Below are 17,409 nucleotides of genomic sequence, written 5' to 3' on the forward strand. Positions count from 1 at the left end.
AATATATAATAACGTCCTTAAAATAGAACGTCAGCACCGCCAACGCCAACGTGACGACTTGATATCAACCGTGTTGCACTAGTTATCACACCTTGTGGTGGTAGTTCAGATTCAGGTACGTCATCAGCTGAGTCAGACGCTGACTGAAGGAATCATCTTTTTGAACAAATAATACTTCTTGATAAAAAAAACAACCTTCCAATACTCATCCCGTTTCAACCTTTTAACTAGTCCATCATTTTTCCAACCAAATATAATGCAGTGCATATGTTAATTGCTACCCCGTCAACGCATATCTCAATAAAAGTACAATAACAGCTATAATTTTGAGAGGTGCAATATTTGCACCTGTGAGAATGTACGGGCCGGTGTGAGGTCATCACCTCGGGACAGGTGTTAAGTAATATCCTCAGGCTACAGGCCGTCCCATGCATGTATGACAACACACGAATATCTTATCATCATTTTACCTGTAGAAGTACCTTTTTTAGTCTAATCACAACGCCAGTTAGAATATGCTTTATTGGGTAGATTTGCGCTATGTCGATATATACTATTTTCATAGCCCTATGATTCGTAATTATTAAATGAAGCCAGAAAGGCTGGAGTACTTTTAATTTGGTACATGGGTTGATTGGGGTGGGAGGCAATTAAAATGCACAAAAAACACTAAGTCGTTTAAATTGTACAAGATCTTCTTGGGAAGTCATCACAGGGTCATAAATTATGAACGGCCCCTCATCCAGAAACTGGTGAATGTGCGTGCTTTGATGCTGAGGCAAAGTGAGATATGATAGGTATGTTTATGGTCTCGAATCAGTTGAAACTTGATCAAACAGAAATACAGCACAGAATGTTTTAGTGATGAATACTAACATTCTAATTGTCAGCGTTTAATTATATTGTTCGGATTTATATTTTATTATTTATTATCATGTGTTTTTCCCAACCGATCTATCACTTTTATCCAACATGTTGCTGTTACTGGTGTATTTTCCAGTTATTGCAAAGTGCTAATCATCATTACGACATAACATTTTAAACCATATCTTCTTTATGAAATGAATCATGCTTTGCGCGGTGGAGCGGTCGGGTAGCCTAGTGGTTAAAGCGTTCTCTCGTCACGCCGAAGACCCGGGTTCGATTCTCGACATGGGTACAATGTGTGAAGCCCATTTCTGGTGTCCCCCGCCGTGATATTGCTGGAATATTGCTAAAAGCGGCGTAAAACCATACTCACTCACTCACTTTGCGTGGTAATGTGTACTGATAACTGGTTGAACATCTAAATAAAGGTTACATATTAAATGTCTCGACAATCGTTTATGGAAAATAACAAATGATCACTATACTACACTACACTATACTTCACTACACTACACTACACTACACTACACTACACTACACTACACTACACTACACTACACTACACTACACTACACTACACTACACTACACTTGGCAACAGTAATATAACATTAAAAACATTGTGGTCAATTGAAAATGATTTATTTGAATATCTTTGTTTGTTGTTTGTTTGAAACCTTTTTCAAGAATACCTTTCCAGAAATTTTCGCTTCAAACCAACCGTGACAACGGATTAAAATTGTTCTAATAGCCTGAAAAAAGATATATGGTCAGGGTTCACAATATACAGTTTGTATCGGTAATACCGGTTGCCTGGTTTAGTGGTCATTTTTGGATAGCTAACTACTGTGCAGAGTTGCGTCCCTTTGGCACGCCAGAAACCTATGCTTGCTGGTTCGAATCCCGGTTTGTTTCGATGTTTGTCAGCACCATACCCGTGCTCGTGGGTTTCACCAAAGCGGTCTGAAGTCTGAAGGTCTGAGGCTTTCCTCCCCCATGTAGCTGACACGCCGTGATATAACTTCAGCACTGTTAAAAGAGGCGTTAAAACCAACTCACCCTGATAGCCATCTATCCATCAAAGGGAGGTAATCAAGCCTATACGGACCTCCCTCAAGCTTTTCTGCAATACTGGGCCCCGTGGTTCCATTCCATGGGCAATATTAGATTGCCTAGACGATCTAAAAATGTTATCTTTAAGAGAATTAGAAATAAACAATAAACCGAAATACATAAATAGCTTTTATGTTTGTTTGTTGTTTAACCCGGCACTCAGCAATAGTCCATCTATATGACGGGTGTCTGTAAAGAATCGTGCCTTGACGAGACAATCCAGTGATTGACAGCATGAGCATCGACCCACGCAATTGGGATACGATGACATGCATCAACCAAGTCAGCGAGCCTGACCACCCGATCCCGTTAGTCGCCTCTTACGACAAGCATAGTTGCATTTTACGGAAAGAATGGGTTGCTGAAGACTATTCTACCCCGGATCTTCACGGGTCAAATAGCTTTTAAATTTATTAATATAACTTTTCTTTCTGTTTGATTTATTGCTTTTGTTATCGAAAATGAATCATCCCCCTTCGTTAACGGAATTGTGATGTTTTAATCCAATTCATTAAATAATACAACAATGCGATCGTATACGCCATACGTTAATTATTAAACGATTTTGTGTCGCAAATGTACGTCTATCTGCTTCTTAAACATCAGTTTGCAGGGCGGGAGCGGCTTTTTGGTGGACTGCCTCATATTTTCTCAAGGTAAATATATTGTTGAAAACTAGCAACCATTTATGCAAGCTGTGGCCTATAACTCATTTGTATGTGGCCGAAAGCCTTATACCAAATAAAATAAACCTTCAATAACATCATATATCAAGTCATAAGACACAGGGGGCATATTAAAGTCAACAAATACAGTTCAGGGACGCTCTACAGACGGGTTATATTCTTATTGACCTGCTATCGTATCCGCGATCGAAACAAATCTCAACGTTCATTGCAGCCTCCGATCAAACTCTTGGAATGACGAGCATGGACTTGCCTGAAGGCGGGGCGGTTGCTACTGAAACCACGGAGTTAGATTAGAAAAGGGCGCAGCTAGGGCTGGGACGGGTAACTCGGGTACCCGGGTCGGGTGGGTACTGAGTAGAACTCGGGTACCCACAAGACTACCCCGACCCGTGGTGAGTCACGTGATATATTGTTTAATGACAAAAAAAATATCTGGAACTCTATGGTTACACTACAAGTCACACATGTTGGCATTTCTTTCTGATCATGCACCCATTTCTTCTGACGTTTCATATCTTTGAAAAAAGATATAACTTGAGTCAACTTCAGTGTGTGCATGACCAGATTGTTGAATACATGTATCTAAATACGTTTTTTTTAAAATGCCCAATCGGACATTTTGTATCTATCTCTTGAGACCTAAAGTGGGTACCCGGGTAGGGTCGGGTAATAGGGCGGTGGGTACCCGGGTAGTAAATTCGGACTCGTCCAAGCCATAGTCCCAGCACGATATTGCCAACATGCGACTGGGTGGTCATGCTAGGCAATTTGTTGAATTATGTTTCCTCGTTCCCAGAGCGTGTGTGAGGTTGCTAAAATCAACCACTGGTTTTGTCGGATGCTCTGTAGACATCGCATGGAAACCACATGGAATTTGTGAGTGGTTCTAATTCACCCGTATCATGGGTTTACGCAATTTGAGATCCTAAATTTCGATACTCCTCGATATAACGAAGATAAGCCCACTTTAACGAGATAATGGGGTACTCCTCCCTGAACACTCTCACCGCGTTTTTTGTAGTCGAACCTATTCAAAGCGTGCAAGTGTAAGTGTACTGAGACCCATCTTCCCGAGGCAAGAGAGTTAACTGACTTTAAAAGTCCAGTCCCCCCCCAACCCCCCACCCCTGCCGAACTAGGCTGGAATTACTGGGCTCGATCGTAGCGCCACCAGTGGCTATTACCAGTTATGTCCCTTCTAAGCCTCTCCTATGGACCAATCAGATTCCACCTTTCGTATCACTTGAGTTTGCTTCACACAAAATGGTGGCGCCCGGGCCAGGCAGGGTAACAACAAGTACCATCTTTTAACGCCTTTTAGTATGACGCGGCAGGGGATTGAACCTCGGACCTTAAGCTCTCCGGGCCCCTCTGTAAGAAATGCATTTTACATTTGAACACCATCCACACAACACACATTACAATTCTAACTTAAGTTGAGGTATAATGGAGTTTACCGTCGCGTTCAAGATTGTTGCTAATTATCCGACTCGGTCAAACCGAATGTGGTCTCGATAGGTGAGAAACAATTCACCATTGCTGGAAACATATGAAAGAGCTTGCAAATGGTAAGGTGAAATAGGGTTTAACGTCGCGTTCAAGATTATTGCACTTATATAGCGACATGCATGCATGTGTGTGTATGTGTGGCTGCTTGTACTAGTCCGGGCTGATGCCGATTTATAGTGCTATCCCACTGAGATACCATGCCACAGTTTAACATCAATACCACACTCAGACACAGTATACCGACTCCGAGACGATTAGTCCTTGTTTTAGCCCCTAAATGCCGAGCGCCAGACAGGGTAATAACAAGTACCATCTTTTAACGTCTTTTGGTACGACTCGGCCGGGGACAGAACGCCCGACCTTCCGCACTCCGGGTGGACGCTCTACTACTAGACCACGGAGGCGGCCACTAACTAAAGGCCATGAGCGGAATCATGTACAGTCAAACGACAAATATTACTTCTATTTCAGCGGGATCGAACTCGCAACCGTCGTATTTGTATCCTAGAGAGTGAGCCGCAAGGCAACTTACAAACCGCCGACATCAACATTCATTGTGTATGAAAGAGCGTTACGACAGTCTAAAGAAACGCTCGTAAAATATATCTGGCCAGGAAACATCGGTATTTCCCGTGTTTAAGACCATGGGCCTAAAAACGGAGAATAATTCCATATTTATGCCCACGGCGTTTTTGAGTAATATCCTTTAAATTAATAAATTATCTCCCTTCGAAAGTTAACTCGTGGCGATGCAGTACACATAGCAAATGTTAATGTGCATTCAGCAGAAAGAGCAGTACGCGGATTCCACATATAGAATACATAGGGCAAGTACTAAAGAAAAGGAAATAGATCAGCTTAACCCATACGATTCTCATGCAGTTGCTGTAAAGCAGGGATCTAACAGTTGCACATATTCAACGGGAGTGTTTTTATCCCCCGCCCAACGAAGTACATGCCTTTTGCTATTTATAAATTTTTAAAAAAATATTTTTTACGTTTCCATGGCAACAAGATGGACTTAGGCTCTGTGAAGGTAGGGTTCGCTTCCGAAGCATAACTCCTAAACCGTTCAATATTTTTTTCATGAGTCTTTGCAGGTCTGTCAGGTACCTGCTCAACTGGCGCCCTTTACTATTTAAATTTTTTGGAAATATGTTTTTTTAATTTTTCCATGGCAACAAGTTGAACTTTTAGAAATTTATAATTCTTCTTTTAAATGCCAATAGATTCAACTTGATACCCATTTAACCTGTTTAAGGAATCTTATAAGTCATAATAAAGTTTTTTTGTGTGCCTACATTTTGTATTTGTGATCATTTGGAGGTATCTCCCATAGTAGGGGAAACTGTGCATGCCTTCTACCAAGTTGTCAGTATGTGCCTCAATAATGGTAGAGGGTATCTTTCGTTTAATGACTTCATTATCAAATCCATCATCCCTACTTCTGCATTGATTATGACAGAGATGAGCGTGCGATAAGATGGCATACTTCTCTATGAAACGTTTTAGTTTTCAGCACATGTTGATATGAAGACTTTTGTGCTGTAGGTGCAGTTACAGCACGTTTCCTTCTTTCACAAATAGACCAAGTACCTGTTGAAAGAAAACAATACCCAGGCATGCTAGCTTCTGGTTTAACAACTCACAAATCTCAGGGCAGTATTTACCAAAATATTGTTGCTGATTTAACACTCCTCCCTCGAACAACAATGGCACAAGGGTTAACATACACAATGTTAAGCCGCTCACCATCAAGAAATGGACTCAAACTTATCACGTTCTCTCCAAATAAAGTACTTGTTAATGAATCGGCAAAACAAGAAATGGAGCGCTCGAGGAACAATGACATTCTCTCATGGCAACATCCCCTTTGTTCTTTGCCAAAGGACAAGACATCTGTTGGGCATTTAAATATAAGATCACTTCCAAGACTTGATCTTCTGTAATGAGCCCATCTCAACAGGAGTCTTTCCAGTTCCATACACTGACCATCATCTTGTGTAGGGTGTGACGGAATAGGTGTAGTATATTGAAGTGACTATCATGTGTGTGTATGAAATGGGTTTAACGTCACGTTCAAGATTATTGCACTTATATAGCGACATGCATGCATGTCTACGTGTGGCTGCTTGTACTTGTCAGAACTAATGCCGGTTTATAGTGCTAGCCCACTGAGATACCATGCCACAGTTTAACATGAATACCCCACTCAGACACAGAATATTGACACCGAGCCCACCAGTCCTTGTTTCAGGGCCCTTAATGCGAGTGCCAGACAGGGTCTTCTGGTATGAGGCGGCTGGGAATTAAACCCGGACCTTCTGTTCTCCGGGTGGATGCTCTACCACTCTACCAGGGAGGCAGTCTTATGTGGGAGAAAGTAAGTGATGCAGCTCAGATGTTTAGCACTTTGGTGCAACCCACGAGCACAGGTCTGGTGCCATGGCAACATAATCATGACTTGTAAGAGAAAATATGTTTCTGAATTTGTTATACAGACAGGACATTCCAGCCCCTACATTCCCCATATCAGGAGTAAAAAAACACAACAAGATTAGATGAATGCCTGGCACTGTTTACTTCCGACACCAGTAGACATGACTGTATAAGTATAGGACTTGACATAACAGAAAGCTGACCAATAGGTCCTGCAAAAGATCTAACAAAGTGGAGAGTTATCTCCCGTGTATAATGATTTTAAACTGTGGGAAATGTTACCCAGTTATTGTTTCGCTGCACTGACTGTCATGAGCACAATAACTGTCATGCTTATTTCATTTAATAAATTAAAGTTGAGATTTATTCATAGACCCATGAAGATTGACAGCTGTCATAATTGCAGAGTTCCTGGGGGGTAAACCACAGAGCGATCTCCTTCTGGGCACTCTCTACTGCATCGCTGCCATGACAGATGTTCCTGGGAAGAAAATAATACATTGTCATCAGAGCCTACAATATGACACATACTGCAAAGATGATAAATGTTTTACTCTGCAGTCAACAACAGTCCTACCATTTCTTGACACCACGTAACATGTTCAGCTGGTGCCAGACATACCATGGCAACTAGGGCAGGATGATGCACATAGCAACACTATTGTAATCACACCTTTGCCAGGCAATTGTTATTTTATTTGTTGGATCGCTGATCCGCCGACCCTAGTTTCTTTCTATTTTTACACTCTTTTCTTTTCAGCCGACACAACCACGCAAACTTATTTTGAGATTACTCAAACATCTACAAAATTGTGAAGCTTAATTTGACATTAATACTTTGCAAAATCATTCAGTCAACCAGTCAGAGAGAAATTCTTTGCTTAATAAATGTTGAGATATGTCCCTTGTCCTTGACATATAGGCTTTGACAAAATTAACTCCCATTGTTTTCTGAGGAGAAACAGGAGGGGGGGGGGAGAGTGGGAAACAAAGCTTTCAGCAGACAATGGCGCTGTGAATAGGGAATTCATTAACCTTTGTCTTACCCTCCACTCCCCCCACCCCACCCCAATACCCCGCATCATTGCACTGTCTTAATACCAGACACCCATTTCCAGTTTTAAGCAGACGGTTTGCACCTCAGCTGTATCAAAGCAGCCTCTCAACAAAACAGACTGGAACAAAGTAACCAAACTACAGTGTCAAGTGGTTTTCAATGTAAGGCACTAACTGAAAAAACTAGTAACGTTTGTCCATATTATGCAAGGACTAAAATTAACTGTAATGTATGCAGCAGCATAAATCGAGGCTAGTTGACTGGAACATGATCTTCCATTTAGTCTTATTTATAGGACTGCATGGTATTACGGGTATACTGCAATACAGGTTTCAAACGAACATATTGCAATATTTTTTTCTGTGTTCCGGTATATTGGGTATAAAAATGAAAAAAGTTTTGTTTTCGTTAGTATTGTTTAACCTAAAATCTACACTAACTCATTCACCAATGTAGTTTCCCTTCGAAACTGATTGACAAACGGTGAAGTGATTTTTCTCTCACATTGTTTTCTCCCTTGTATCCACAACTACAAAATAGCAACGACTGACTATACTAAGTAATATATACTTTAGTATGTAGAATATAGGATGTACAATCAGTGTCAATCAGTGTCAATCACTTCAGCTCCCAATATATCGCAGTACAGATACCTTATCTCAATATATTGCATTACATTTTACCCCTGAAATGAATCGTTCCCCGGAACCCTCATTCCTACCTGCCAACTTCAATACAGAAGTCTCCCCTGATGGTGCCTGGGTTGGACTCCTGTGGGTTGGTGGCTCCCAGCATCATGCGGCCCATCTTCACCACCCCCTTGCCTTCCCATACCTGGAGTAAACAACACAGACATGAACCACTGCAACATTGTTTTCAAAGTGTCATTTATTTTATGCGAGTGAACACTGTTTTAAGCTGCAAGTAGAATATTCCAGGTACAGTACACTGCTTTCATAACCAACGAACCAACGAATTTATTTTTTGGTCCCGGTCATTTGCTGTATATATGCTGTATATTTGCTCATAACAAATTATGGTTATAAAGAATTACAATTAGTGTTCCCTGTATATCAGGAGTGGTGGTGTAGCCCAGTGGATGGAGTGTTCGTTCTTCATGCCAAAGGTCCAGGTTCTATTTTACACCTGGGTACAATATGTCAAACTCATGTCTACGTTCCTGCTGAGATGTTGCTGGAAGCCTAAAGTGGCATTAACTTTAGGTATATCATTGATTGATGACAAGTCTGGATCAGGCCAACCAGTGGGTGATATAATGAGCACCACTTAATACTGTTATAGATGTTGACATTAATCAGCCAAAAATCATTAACACCTGACCACAAGTAAAAGTTCTGTAAGATTTTTTTTTTTTTATGTAACAAAAAAGAGCCAATATATCAATATCCTGTTACTTGTCCACAAGGTTCTAAAAAAGTACATGTCTACTTGTTTATTTCATAAGACAAATATCATGGTTACATCATTAACCACATGATCATAGGGTAAGCTCATTTTGTGGCAATTTATGAGCAAAGAAAGATGTTGTTGTACAGAACATTACAAAATGGCCAGTGGTTGTGTCATTCTACCAAGATGATCTTTGAGTAAACCATTCACACAACCTCATTTCCCCCCCCCCCCTTAATATTTTCTTACCGAAATTACATGATTCATAAGCAGTTTCCAAATAAAAAATTAAACATACACAGAGAAGGGGGAAATTTTGACAAGCCAGACAGGCCCTCTACTTTATATTTCAGCAAGCGTTTCATAATTTTAACTGGTCACGGGCCAAAAGGCCAGCAGTCAACCCCTGGCTTTGAACAGTATTCCAGTTATTTCACGGTGTGTCAGCTTAATGTGAGAGGAAACCCAAAGTGATGCAGGTCGCATATACTCAACAACAAAATTTCCTGTGACACCAATATTTTAGTGTATTTTTCAAACAAGTAAAGTTTGGTTTTCAATATTGTAGTACATGTATGGAATCAAGTCACAAAAACGCAACTGCTACAGAAAAGCATGCATTCAATGCAAACGTTTACTTTTATTCAAGCCCCATGCATTTCACTACTCAAGAGTGGGTATAAAAACATGTGCGTTTATGGGATTCCATATGCACTGTTTAGCACCGTGCTGACAACCACCACTCAGAAAAACAAAATGACACAATTATTCAACATTACGAAATGCAACGCCTGTCCGAAAATCAGCGTCTGCGAGCCGTTGGTATGCTTGAAGCAGGATTGAGTGAAATTGACGTTGCAAGACAATTTTAACGTCCACAGAAACACCATTTGGTGTTTATGGCAATGTTGGCAACAGACGAATGCAGTCAGAGACCGTCCTCGGAGTGGCAGGCCATGCGTAGCCAATAATCGACAAGACAACTGGATTCGAACAACACACCTACGAAATCCATTCCAGCCACCAACAGCGACTGCCCTGGCCTTCGACGAATATCTTCACAAACCGTACATCGCCGCCTCAGATGTGCAGGGATTGTTGCCAGATGACCCGCCAGACGTCCCATTTTTATGGGAAAACGCCGTCAAGCAGTTGTCTACAGTTGTGCAGACAGCGTCTACGCTGGACGGCCATGCAGTGGGGACAAGTTCTATTCACTGACGAGTCATTTTCACCTAAGCCACAGCGATGGACGGATTCGAGTGTACTGACGTCAAGGTGAACGTTACGTCAATCATTGTGTCATGGAAGAAGATCAGTTCGGGGGTGGCAGCGTTATGGTATGGGTAGGGATTACAGCAAGACTGAGGACCCATTTGATAGTGGTAGAGGGAAATCTCAATGGACAGTGCAACCGCGACGAAATCATAGGCCCTGTTGTTCTACCGTTTTTGCGTCGTCATGGCCCAGACATTACCTCCCAACATGAGAACGCCCGGCCTCACATTGCTCAACTTGGTTCAGGATTCTCTTCAACAAAACAATGTGAATGTCATTCCCTGCCCAGCTTGCTCCCCAGATCTCTCACCAATCGAGCACCTTCGACATCAACCACGTGTTCCACAGACACTCCAGGAACTTCAAAACATGCTCCAGCAGATATGGACAGATATCCCACAGGACTTTGTGCGACGCCTGGTCCATTCCATGAGACGAAGATTTTGTTGCTTGCATAGCAACCAGAGGTGGACACGCAGGCTATTGATTTGTAAATTGACATTTTGGTATGTTCATCTTTTTTATGAAATCACGAATTTTCTGAAATCAGTATGGCAAATTAAACCATTAGAACACTTAGAGGAGTCTTATCTGTTGCAAACCAGAATTGTTTCAGATTTGGTAAAAAACATAACTTTGCATTAAATCTTATTCAATGTCACAGGAACTTTTGTTGTTCAGTATATATTTACCACTTTGATGAAACCCACGAGCATGTATATGGTGCTGACAAACCTAGAAGCATACTCAGGGCGACCTGGGATATGAACCCATGTTCAAATGTTCCCTCAGACGACTGGACCACCCATGCCCATGACAGTGAATGTGTACTCAGTAGGACGAGACTGTAATTTGGCTGTTAAACTTTCAGGACCTCAGCTTGGTCTGTGGACTACCCCCAGACAGCTGAGAATGAAATTTTTGTGCACCCTTTCTAAAGACCAGGGTAATAATATCATGGCACCATTAGACTTCATTTGGAGAATTATAAATGTACAGATAATCATCAACAAATATGTACTACCATTGCAACAACTGGTCCAGATCCCATGTACTTGACAAGGCCAGCGAAGAATGGCTTGGCTGACAGATCAGAATAATGCTTTTCAAGATGTTCCTTGGAAGCCTGAAACAGTAATTCAACAATAGCAGCTTTCAGACAATGGGGTCAATTACTATACATTTACTGCTTCACATGTCAGTACACTTACACAACAGGACGGTTCCAGGCAATGACAAGTGTTAAAGAACAAATTGTTATAATTATTTGTTGTATATCACCAAGACGTTCAGAAGGTAAAGTCTGCAGATGAGTTTCTGTGTTATCTTTCATAAGAATTAAGATTGCTCAAACTCTTTCTTGGGAATCATAATGCAGCAAAATATTTTTCTTATTGACACCAAGTGCTTGAAAAGGAGGTTGGGGGGTGTATCACGCATGTAAACTTTTATGATGTTCTATTTCAATTTGCTTTTTTTTGCAATCAGTACCTACATCTCATTACCGTGATGACGCAAAAGGAGTGATCGATAATAGAGGTTTTTTTTCCCAGTTTGCCTTGTTTTAACCCTCGTTTTGAGAAAATCTGCGCCTACAGGACAAAGGGCCACAATACTCTTTTCTCGCACATAGGTTCATTTCAGAAAAATTCCTTGGGCAAATATTTGCTGAGACCGAGAAGAATTTATCTTTGAAATCAGACTATTCTTTCCGGGCCTAATGTACTGGTCAGGTTAAATGTAAATCGACATTCGGATTCATGATGTTGACTGGGATACTTCAGCATGTCGAAGGAGAATTATATCTACAAAATTCCACGGGGTAAACTCGATGGGGATCGAGTCACTCCGTGACAGTCGCGACAAACCACGTGTATCTCCAACATCGCAACGATCAACGTACCGTCATCATTTTGCAGGCAACCAGTTTGTAGCCACGATTTTCAAATCTCTTCATGATTTCTCCGACAAGTCCGCGTTGAACTCCATCGGGTTTCACTGCAATAAACGTGCGTTCTGTTGCCATATTTTTGGTTTTGGCGAAGGCTGCTAATATAGACAGAAGTGTGGCGACCATAGGCACAAAAAGGAAAGGTCACGTGGCCGGAAGAATTAATTGAAGCCCCGGCTCCTAGTTCTTGACAACTAATATTTAGTAAATAGTTCATTGATGGAAGAAAAATCATATCTTCTCCATTGTCTGATTTATCATGTTTGAAAATACAAGCATATATTCATCAAATTATATTGTTATTGTTTTATGTTAAATACATGAAATAACTTTATTTCATATAAAGTATCTTTTAAATAGACATATTAAGTTGCGAAGTCAGTTCAGAACAGGTGTGCCGTCGAACTGGGGTCTGACTCTTGAATGATTATGCTAGCAGCTCATAGTCGACAGCGTAATAGCTAGAGACCCAAAACAACAGTTTTAGACAAATAGGGCCCAACGTCCCTTATCGTATCTTATTAAGATATGGTTATAAATGCTTTGTGGAAATGGAGAAAATGTGCGTTATGCGAGCCAGTGTAATATATTATATAGATCACTGACGTTTTCCGATATTTATAATTGCGATAAGGAAGAGAAGTATTATGAATGTCAATTTCTTTATTATGAAGAACACAACCTTTCGGAGAATATACTTACTCCTTCATCAGGTTCACCTCCGAAACGTTGAGTTCCTCATGATAAAGAAGCTGACATCCGTAAATTATCTTCTTCATGTGTATCACTTCTATTTGCCTTTCAAAGACTCGATACTATAAAATTATAATGTTGCAACTTTAAAGTTATTTTGACATTGTGTAATTCGGAAAACATTGAAAGGCCAATTGTGCTCGCAGGCAACAATAATGTATATATTGTATTAGTACCGTTCAGGTGTCGTTCAAATATACAAATGTACGCGATTCAGTCAGACGATTAAAAGACACCCCAACGTGAACAAACGGTTTCGAATACAGGTCAGTGTGAAAAGATAACAGAGTCAGACAGTGGTACTTTAATTAACATCATACAAAATCACATACTCGATATAACTGATATGATATTTTTGCATGTTTCGATGACTTGTTCGCCGTGTATTCCCATTTACTGCGAAATCGAAAAAATATCAGTATCTGGGTAAACAAATATATAGTATGAATACCAATTAAATAGCAGGCCAGCTGTCAAATAAAGTTGGGTTATATTTTAGCTGCTTTTAGTGAGTACATCCCCGCCTCAAAGATCGTCCTTTGCAAAATTATTACAGTGATTAACTTTATCCATGTTGACCCATTAATTTCTCTTTCTGTTGTTGTTTTAATCAGCCCTCACTACTTGAAAATCACAAGATGTCCTCGCGGGAAGATGACCGCACAATAAATAAAACAATAAAAATGGAGTCCTTGTATTGAATGATAAATGTATTAATGTGTAAAAAACAACAAGTAAAATATCACAGCAAGATTCAAATCTTAGGCAAACTTTTAATACGTACTCGTATCATTCGCATTATGCTTTGAGGAAAAATTTGTTTTGATAAGGGTTCGCCTTAATATCACTTAATATCAACATTAATCTCGTAAAAATGCTAATCTATAGCAGCTTAATATTCCAACTCTTCCTCGGTGTATTCACTCATATTAAAGAATCACTTAAGCTTCAGTCCGTACATATTTTGTGACATTTAAGATATATATAAACTCGGTAAAGGAGAGTGCACTATTCTGATCCTCTGGGGCAACCTGTGTGACGTCTAATACCAGTGTTAATATTTCCTTGAGAGTTTCGACTTGTTCAAGTATCTTCATGATTGGAAATGAGTTTTAAGATTCAGTTAATATAGCTTTTCGCATAAGGAGGCATTAATCTTAGTTCTTGAACTGTTTCTTATGTTTTGAGCACAAACATGTTTTGATAAGAGTTCGCCATAGGTAATACCACATAATGTCAACATAAATTTCGTAAGAAAGCTACTCTATTGCAGCTTAATATTCCAACTCTTCCTCTGTGTATTCTAAATAACTCTCTTATGATCAAGAAAGTCAAGACCTTGTATTATTTTCCAGTTGATTTATCAGACCTTCCAACCAAAACAAAAAATAAATAAAAAATTAAAACTTTGAACAATTTGTGCATTGGACCGATTCTGTTTTATTATTTGGTAAAATGAAGAATCACACGAGAATTTACCACGCTGTTCGAAAGAAATGGTGAATAACATGTATAAAAATCTTCATTCTAACCCCAAAAAATCAATCACAAATCTTTCGGTATCTTGCAATGTTAAAGCTTGTTTGGTTTTCATTTATTAGTAGCAGTACTTATATGAAAGTTAAATACATTTGTTTGGTTAAAAATGCGACCAATTTTGTTGGCAAATCAACTTATGAAAAATAAAAGTGCCAAGCAAAGATTAGTGTTCTTGGAAACATGAAGATTTTGCTTTAATGTCGCTTCTGAGTCAGTCTCATGGAATTTAGATCTGTCTCTTCTGTCTTTTTATTGTTGAGGGCTTTTGTAGTGTGCATGACGCATATCGCGGCGTGTCAGCTTAATGTGGGAGGAAAGCCCGAAGTGATGCAGGTCTCAGACGTTTACCACTTCGGTGAAACCCACGAGCACGGCATGGTGCTGACAAACCTAGAAATATAATCGGGGCGAACCGGGATTCGAACCCACAATCATAGGTTTCTGGCGTGCCAAAGAGACTCAACTCTGCATAGCGAATCGCGGCCCCTAGCCTGTTTAGATGACTGTGAATATAGTTAAACATACTTTATTTGTGGAAATTGGGGCTAAATTTGTGGATTGGGTCTGGGAACATTTCAACATACCTTATCCCGGGTTATAAATGTTCTGAAACATTTAAAATTTAGCAGCTGCTTCGATTCAAATTTTGACAGTTGTCTTTTAAATTCCTATATAAGGCCGATTTTGTGACCACCTTTTATCAAATATAAAGGGTTAATAATGCCAATGTTGGCCTATGTATACACTTTATTACCGTGTTGATGTATGAAGTTTGAACTTGATCAAGGAATATATTTAGCTGAGATATCATCAGGTTTAAAAAATGTGCAGGTTATGTTTGAACCACCAGGCACCGTCATGTGCCAGCGCTGTAGGGGTTAATTTGACGTTTATTTGCCACCATCCTGATTTCTTTCACCATCCTGATAAGATTCACTCAAGGTCCATTTTAGGAATTACTACATTATCTTTAATGTACGTTACGAAGACAATATGTTTCTCGGGTATCGGATCATCACTTTAAAACCCGCTTATTGGGACTTTTTATTGTTGATATAAATACGCTTTATCTGACGTTTGCTTCCTGCAACTGAATCTATGACACGGGACATGGTTTTTTTTAATTATTATGTCCTATTAGTCACCTCTTAGGACAAGCATAGTCACCTTTTACGACAAGTATGGGTAACTGAAGACCTATTCTAACCGGATCTACACGGGTAGAGAGAAACGTTACTTTTTAAGGCTATATATAAGTATATAGTCTTGTCCGTCTCGGCCCTAAAACAAATATTTGTTTGTTTGTTGTTTAACGCCGCACCCAGCAATATTCCAGCTATATGATGTCGGTCTGTAAATAATCGAGTCTGGACCAGACAATCCAGTGATTGACATCATGAGCATCGATCCACGCAATTTGGAAACGATGACATGCATCAACCAAGTCACCGAGCCTGACCACCCGATCCCATTAGTCGCCTCTTACTACAAGCACAGTCGCCTTTTACGGCAAGCATTGCATGCTGAAGACCTATTCTTCACGGGTGAAGTCTATTAAAATGAGTAAGTCAGTAAGTCTGCAATGTTAGTTTGAAAATGAAGATAGTCTCTGGGCTTCTTTTAATTATATTTTATTACGATAATTTAACAACTGTTTATTTCAGAGACTTTATAGATGTTAGTTTACGCGTGGCTTCAGGTTCGCATTGCAAAGAAATTGTAGAAACTCTTGCCGAAAGAAAAAATCATGAATAAATTGTATTGTTTTCATTTTCACTTGACGGCTTTGAATTTATGTTGACAGAAACTTTCTTATTTCGTTTTTACAAACAAGAGGAAGAAGTAGTTCTCGTTAGGCTATTTTTTTCTGTACCAAATTACCCATTGTTAACAACATAATGAAACAAAGTGATTAATGTGATCTTCTTGTTCCGTGGCTCATCTAATTAGTTGGCCGTGTTGAATTGTGTGTTCATTAACAAAGGTCTAATTAAACACAACCATAAAAATAGTCACGTGACTTGCTAAGCCCTGACAAAATATCTATGGGGTAACGTCTTTTAAAGATACACAAACTCAAGGGGGGATACATTAAACGAATGACAAGAAGTACAATGAAAAGGTATTGTTATCTGTGCTAAATTTTCATTCTAATACAATGTACATACAATTTTCTGGCACTTATATAGTGACGTACGTGTGTGTGTGTGTGTGTGGTTGTGTGTGTGTGTGTGTGTGTGTGTGTGGTCCGTATTTATGCGCTAACAACCCTCTAAGATACAATGTGACAGTTTAACATGGAAGCGCCACTCAGCCTCACTATCACTGACGGTGATAGCCGGCCAGTTTTCGTTTCAACCCATTAAATTCCGAACCCCAGACATGTTTAACAACAATTGACATCAGATTTTAACGTCTTTTTGTATGACGCCCTATCCACTAGACCACGGAGTCAATGAGCTTTTTCAGAAATAAAAGTAACTCAGTTTGAAAATGTAAAGATTAACCATAGCAACGAATAACATCATTAAGATGTATGAATTATTGGTTGAATTATTATATTTGTTTTTGAATAAGAACAATTTAAGAAGAAATGCATATTACAATTAACGCCATAAAATATTCGAAAAATATCAGCCACGATATTTACTTGGCCGTTATCAGTCGTCAGCCTGCAAGTATATGAAACTTGTTCACGGACAAGCCGATAAGCTTGGATAATCCTCACAACGAAATCTCTCCTCTGGGTAACCGTAGCCAAGAGGACAGTCACATACCACTCAAATTACCTCCCTTGGCTCAAGA

General features: G+C 39.7%; 1 protein-coding gene across 1 annotated transcript; it reads right to left on the minus strand.

Moving 5' to 3' along the window:
- Window positions 1-6,739: 6,739 nt before the first annotated feature.
- On the minus strand, window positions 6,740-12,462 carry LOC139449520 (nucleoside diphosphate kinase A 2-like). Its single transcript, XM_071230946.1, has 4 exons — window positions 12,265-12,462; window positions 11,386-11,487; window positions 8,395-8,507; window positions 6,740-7,097 (listed from the first exon to the last, which is right to left on the minus strand). Exons 1-4 carry the CDS (start codon window positions 12,436-12,438, stop codon window positions 6,980-6,982), a joined length of 507 nt encoding a protein of 168 aa, XP_071087047.1. The 5' UTR covers window positions 12,439-12,462; the 3' UTR covers window positions 6,740-6,979.
- Between the last annotated feature and the right edge of the window lie 4,947 nt (window positions 12,463-17,409).

Source organism: Haliotis cracherodii, unplaced genomic scaffold (genome assembly GCF_022045235.1).
Source record: "Haliotis cracherodii isolate W230 unplaced genomic scaffold, xgHalCrac1.p SCAF_8, whole genome shotgun sequence".
In the NCBI taxonomy this organism is placed as follows: Eukaryota; Metazoa; Mollusca; class Gastropoda; order Lepetellida; family Haliotidae; genus Haliotis; species Haliotis cracherodii.